The sequence below is a fragment of the Setaria italica genome, chromosome VIII, assembly GCF_000263155.2.
Source record: "Setaria italica strain Yugu1 chromosome VIII, Setaria_italica_v2.0, whole genome shotgun sequence".
Taxonomy (NCBI): domain Eukaryota; kingdom Viridiplantae; phylum Streptophyta; class Magnoliopsida; order Poales; family Poaceae; genus Setaria; species Setaria italica.
Genome location: NC_028457.1, coordinates 29,643,724 through 29,650,380, shown reverse-complemented (window position 1 = coordinate 29,650,380; position 6,657 = coordinate 29,643,724). Strand labels below are relative to the sequence as shown.

Sequence of the window (6,657 nt, the reverse complement as noted above, 5' to 3'; positions counted from 1 at the left end):
CAGTGCGGTCAGAGCTGGGCTGGACAGCGTCGGCAGGGCCGCGCGTGTGGGGCGGGAGCGGTGCGCCCGAGCTGGCGGAGCTGGATGGGACGGCGTGGTGGAGCACTGGAGCTAGACCAGCAGAGCTGCGCGGCGCCGCGCGGGACCGCCTGTGTGGACAGGGGCGCCGTGGTGCGGACGAAGGCAATGAGGAGAGGGCGGCCGACCGGCAAGGACCTGGGTTGCTCGCGGCAGCGGAGGCCGGGGCGGCGCTAAGGCGGCCGGCCAGGAGCGGCGACCGGGTCAGCGCGCGGCGATGAGAGTGCGGGGCAGCGTTCATGCGGCCGGCGAGGAGCTCAGGCCTCCATCCACTCGATGCCTTGATAGAGATTCAGACGAAGAAGATAATCTTCGAATAGAAAAAATAGGAGATAAAGAAAAAGAAAAATAGTGGATGACATGTGGGGCTACCTTATGACTGGTGTCAAGGTGGACATCCGTTCGTCCTTCTCAATCCCTCTCGCCAAAAAAACATTAGGATAAAACAAACACATTCAACAAACACGAGATGGGTCGAACCAACTTAGAAAATATGAATGGACCCAACCTATTCTACACAAGGGTGGAGCTAGAGAACAATTAAAGAGGGGTGTGACATCTTCATAGCATACATAGACATTCAATTTAACATGGTGAAAAATATGGAGATGATAAGAGACTCTAATTTTTTTTGGTGCGGCTGCACCAGTACTTACTACCTAGCTCCGTCCCTGATTTTACATGGTCTTTAAACCAAACATATGCTTAGATGAAGAGAGAGTGAAACGAAGGGGATGGTTTTGAGAAAGAGGATGGTAGATAGCCGAGAAAGAGGATGGTAGATAGCCGCTAGAATTACTAATGCATTCCATCACTAGCGCCATACATGAAGATACTGAATAATGGATAAAATCAAAAGTCAAGGCAAAAAGTCCAAGTATTCGAATCTCATAGCTCTATCTCCCACTTCGTCATTGTGCCGAAAAGCGAGACAAAAGCTTTATTGCATCTGTGTGAGCTTCGGTCATTAGTAGCAAGCGGACCATTCTTTTTCCTATCCCACATGTGCAAATATATTATCTGCAGCGTGTGAAATAAAGGATCCCAAGGCACTTAAGCAGAGGTGAAAAATGGTACCAATATTATCTGTCGGTTCTCGAATCAGGATCTGTTTGAAGGGGTTAAAATCCTCCGTATCCGAATTTATATATTTAATATCCGCTATCTAGATACTTAAAGAGTATATATATACAGCTGACATTATCCATTTATACACAGCTGACATTATCCATACCCGAATCTGAATCCGAGAAAAGATTATCTATAATCGTACGTGCAGATTTCTGTCCGTATTCAATCCGTTTACACCTCTACGCTTGACCTCCTACGCGAAGGTCCTCTCTAGAGTTTCTTCTCCAGCGTGCCTTTGCATCTCCAGCGGATCAAGAGGTCCGCCCGCCCAACTTTGAGAGTTGAGACCGGCATGAACCGAGGCCACTCGCACCCACAAACAAAACGGTCACGAAACGCCTCAGCCGTTCTAAGCTCGAAATTCGAATCCTGCAGCCCGAACGACCCGCATGCACTCCCGATTTCACGAGATCTCCCGTCAATCTGACCAGTCATTTCCCAAAATAGCACGTCGTAGCCTACGCAGCTACAGCCAGCTAGGCTACCACCTCCTCGTCTCCTGTGTCGCCCGTGGTGGCGTGCCGCGCCGCACTGGCCTGGCACACTGCTGCTTGCAGCTTGCGCGCGCGCGCTGCCCTCCCCTTCCCGCCTCCCCGCTCGGCCACCGCTTCACGCGAGACCCAACCCTCCCTCACTGCCCCCACACCACCATCCCCGCTGGTATCCCACCTGTCAGCGACCTAACCCAGCCGAGAGCCTCGTACCGGCCCCGCGCCCCTCCAATCCCATCCCCGCCGATCCCATCCGTGCCGGGCCTCGCGTGCGCCCACGCGCACCTCGCCACCCCCACCCCGCCCGGTCCCACCTGTCTGAGACAACAAGCTTTAGGCGGGAAACCCGCTGGCCGATCCCGCGCTTCCACTCCCCCCGTCCCGTTCGCGCGCGCCCCGACGCTCCGTACCCACGCCCCCACGGGCGCCCGCGACGCGCTCGCGTTCCCCACCCTCTGCAACTGACGGGTGGGCCCGACATGGGCTAGTGGGCCTCTCGGTCCCACGCGTCAGCCGCGCTGGTGGGAACGAGACGGGCCCCACCAGCGGGTGCCGGAGCAAGAGCCGGCGAGCTCGCCCATAAAACCCACGCCCACACCCCGGCGGCCCGGCCACCAATCTGACCGTTGCGCTTGCGGCCTCCACCCCCGTTCCCTCCACTTTCCTATTGGGAACACTTCCCTCCCCTTCCTCGGAGAAATCTTCCCCTCCCCGCCGCCGCCGCAAGAACCCGCGCCGACCGCGTCTCCGGCCATGGCCACCACCGCGGACCCGTCGCCGGCGCCGGCACCGGCACCGGCTCGGCGAGGCCAGCCGCCGAAGGTTCCCCCCGCCGCCGCGGCGGAGGCGCCGGGGAGCCCGGTGTCCCCACTGGACGCGGCGGGAGGGGACTACGAGCGGGAGAGGGCGGCCCGGATCCGGGAGAACATGGAGCGGATGCAGAAGCTCGGCATCCTCGACCTCGCGCAGACGCTCACCCAATCCGCCGCCGCCGGAGGCTCGGGCGGGGGTGGTGCTACCGGCAGAGGGCGCCCGCGGCGGAAGCCTGTGGAGCCGGGGTCCGCGCTGAGGGTGAAGCTGACGCCGCCGCCGCCGGCGCGGAGGTCGCTCAGGTACGGATCGAATCGTCTTCTTGAGTTGCTAGATATGATCCTCCCTTTTCGTTTCTTGGGGGAATCGTCTTCTTGAGTTGCTAGATATGATCGCCCCGACTCGTTTCTTGGGGGAACGAACCCGTGCAGCGGCTGCAAGATCTGTTCTTTTATGCGGAGTAGGTACTGTGTCTGCGTGAAGCTGTGCCTCGATCCTGTAGTTTTGCGGCTTACTAGTTCCGATACTACAGTAGTTTTCATCCCGCTGTCTGAAGAGTTTCCCTGCAGTTCTTGTTGGTGCGATGTTTTTAGTGTTCTTCTCTCCCACCCCTTTCCCTCCGTACCTCCACATGTTTCAGGATTAAATATCGCTCTCTCTATGTTCCTTTTGTGCTTGCCGTTTCAATGTTGAATGGATCTGATTGGATGTCTTCCCGTGAGGCATTGTAAAATTCTGAGCTATTTTTTTTACTTCAAATTTCTCGTGCCACCTGTCAAATTCTTGAGTTTAAGATACATTGTCCGTGCAAATTTCCTGCAATCGTGAACCTTGTACATCGATTAATTCTTTCATGACTATAGCAGCAATCTTGAAACCCCTGGTTTTTTAGGTTGAAGAGCGTGGAACCAGTCAGCTACTGTGAAATTCAGCCGAAGAAGGAGAAAGGTGCTGAAGGTGGAAGAACTGAGTTATTACTAGAGGTTGGAGCCAAGGAAGAAATTTACACAGAAGAGCATGAGAAGCTTCTGGGTACATGTAACACTCCTTGGACTCTCTTTGTGGATGGTTATGGCAAGGATGGTAAGCGCATCTATGACCAAGTGAGAGGCCAAACCTGTCATCAGTGCAGGTAAGTTTCTACTGGAATAGCTATTTGGGAATGCTGTAGTTTTTCATCAGTTTTCTTCTCTATCTGTTGTACTGTTAATTTTTTTGGTAGAAGGGTAATGTGATATTAATTTACAGCTATATGAACTAAATAAATTTACAACTTTATCAATAATGGTAATTTACAGCGTCAGATTTTGATGTTTTGTACTACTTTCCTAATGCTATTTACTTTTTGCATGCTAGATTAATCAATGTGAACACTTGGGTCTAGGGTCCAATAAAATATTTAATAAAAAGTTTCTTCTATATTGTATAAGAATGCCAAGTTACTTCCCTTGATTGGAGGTTTTTATGATCTGTTACATAGGAGTTGTTGTCATGACTCAGTATGCATTGTATGTGCCATGGCATTGCAGAATTTCCTTTTGGCATATTTGCCTGATGTAAAATGCTTTCATTGTACAGACAGAAAACTCTTGGTCATCACACAAGCTGCTGTAAATGCCAAATTGTCCAAGGGCAGTTCTGTGGAGATTGTTTGTACATGAGGTGAGCTTTTTCTTTAGAGTAAATTCTCATTTCTTAATTAAATGTTGGCGGGTTTTGCTGCTTGATAAAACTAAGCATAGAATTATCGATTGTGCATTAATGAGCTGTGGGTATGAGTACTTTTACGCCATCTTTGCTGTATGTTTTCTTCAGTCATTGTTTATGTGAATATGCAAGGATGGCATTGTTCAATGCAATTTATGACTTGCAACAGAAATCCGCTCTTTTAATACTATACTGCATATAGAATATTTACCTTTTAACACAAAAGGCTTGTATTTATTTTAAAATTTAGCAGTATACTTCCGATCATGAATATAAAGCTATCTGATTTAATTTATTTTGACCACCACTGTCTAAATTATCCCAAGTCAAACCTTTTTTTATTTTGACCACCAATGTCTAAATTATTATGTAGATTGACAACTCCATATTGCATTATTAAATTCATTATGAAAACTACCATAATATTTGACCTTTTTCATTTATGTACTATATTTTCATAGATATTGCTAGTCAAATAAGTGGAAGTATTAGTAACAGAAATATGATGGAAACTTTCTGATTTATGGTTCACAAATCAAAATAGATTTACTGATTCTTAAATTATATTTCTTTCTTTGAATTTTTGGAAGCCTGTGAAATTTGTGTAGGACTTGGATTGCAATATCGAACTTTGTTGAAAACTGGCATAGTTTTGTTAGAAAGTTTCAGTTGCAGGTCTGTACCAATAAAAAACATTCAAAGTCCCCTTACTTTTAGTAGAAAAATGTTGAGATACTCTACATGTATCTAAATTGAGCTCATGTTTCTTTTCTCCCTGTGTGTATGCACTTGATTAGTCATCTATTTTGGATTGACATTTTGTAACCAATGCAGGTATGGTGAGAATGTGCTGGAAGCTAAGAAGAATCCCAACTGGATGTGTCCAGTTTGCCGTGGCATTTGTAATTGCAGTATATGTAGAACTAAGAAAGGATGGTTCCCTACTGGCTGTGCATATAAGAAGGTATATATACTAACATCAATACACATTTTACACTTGGACATCCCATACTTTTATTAGAAGCTGAAGTAACTTCATGCATTCATTGTAGTTAATTTATACTACATTGTATAATATTATCTCTCTTTGGTGATCATGTGGCTATTGTTAGGTTTTGACTCTAGCATAGCCCCACATGTTTGGATCATGATGACTGATAAAAATAATAGGAAGAAGCTAAATGATGAACTAGATCTCATGTTGCTAGTATGCATATATGAAAGGATACAGTGGTTCTGAGAACACGGTTGTTTTCCTTTTTGCAGGCTGTCAGACTTGGGTACAAATCTGTGGCGCACTATCTGATCGCAACTCAGCGAGCATCAGCTAACTCAGAGGATTCAAGCGCAGCTGACTCCTCGAACAAGCTGCTCTCTGACAAATCAGAAACCTCGTGCATTTCTGATCAGGATGCTACAGCTGCCAAGGAGGGCCTGGAGGATGGAGAAACAAGCAGCAAAGCTAAGCAGAGCAAAACGGCCTGCCGCCAAGTTAAGAGGAACTCTGATGATTACAAGGATGATAGAAAGAGCGAGTCTGTGGTGACATCTGATTCTCAGGACGTTCAGGTCAATAAGGATGCTGGGTGTGTCACTCCATCGTCTAAGCCCGCAAGGAAGAGGAAGTATGAACAAAGCCCTGACTGTGTTGCAAGCAGGCTGCGATCCCGATCCAACAAGACATGAACAGCCCTGACTGTGTTGCAAGCAGGCTGCGATCCCGATCCAACAAGACATGAACACTGGATCCCCTATGACAATCAACTTCTGTTTGCTTTTGTGATCCTGGTCCAAGCGGCTGTCTTTTGTGAAGAACAGTGGGTTAATGGTGTTGTAAGTTAACTTACAAGACTGCATTTTGTGGCCGGCCCTTGTTCAGTAGATGTAGGGAATCAGTAAATGTAGAGTATCAGTAGATGCAGGTGATTGTGGTGATGGTCTTTTGTGAAGCTGTGTTACAGCTTTAAACTATGTTTACTGCCAAATGTGATGGAGGTGATTGTGGTGATGGTCTTTTGTGAAGCTGTGTTACAGCTTTAAACTATGTTTACTGCCAAATGTGATGGAGATGGGCTGTGTTTCTGGCATATAGTGCAAAAAGGTGACTGGGAATTTGCGGTGTTAGTCTATGTGATGTTCGGTGAATGTTTTACTGATTTGCAGTAGCCTAAGCATGCTAGATTCATGCCGTGTGAGTGTATATATTATGTTTCAGTCGCTGTCGATATAGCTTGAATTGCCTATGTAAAAGGCAAGGCACCTGTGGGATTGATTGTTCTCCTTGAGACCTAATGTTCCTGAACCCTTACAGATCGCCACACAAAGCATACGCACTGCTGATATCTCGCGCTGCTGACTGCTGAGAGGCCTTGGATAGATTGATTAGCTCCTCGCAGAACTTGCATTCCTTTTCAACGTTCCCTTTCCCTATCCCTTCTGA

At 47.7% G+C, this 6,657-nt stretch overlaps 1 protein-coding gene across 3 annotated transcripts; it reads left to right on the top strand.

Moving 5' to 3' along the window:
- The first annotated feature begins 2,312 nt into the window (after positions 1-2,312).
- On the top strand, positions 2,313-6,341 carry LOC101772646 (cell division cycle-associated protein 7). Of its 3 annotated transcripts, none has more exons than XR_215679.3 (6): positions 2,313-2,812; positions 3,403-3,642; positions 4,089-4,172; positions 5,052-5,181; positions 5,484-6,139; positions 6,213-6,341. XR_215679.3 is itself a non-coding variant. In XM_012848026.2 (6 exons), the coding sequence occupies exons 1-6, from the start codon at positions 2,454-2,456 to the stop codon at positions 5,954-5,956; spliced, it is 1,233 nt and encodes a 410-aa protein (XP_012703480.1). In that variant the 5' UTR covers positions 2,313-2,453; the 3' UTR covers positions 5,957-6,304. The 3 variants fall into 3 exon arrangements, 2 of the variants coding, with proteins under 2 accessions (XP_012703480.1, XP_004979509.1); XM_012848026.2 differs by having other exon boundaries at positions 5,484-5,899; positions 5,953-6,304; XM_004979452.3 differs by having other exon boundaries at positions 5,484-6,304.
- The last annotated feature ends 316 nt before the right edge of the window (positions 6,342-6,657 follow it).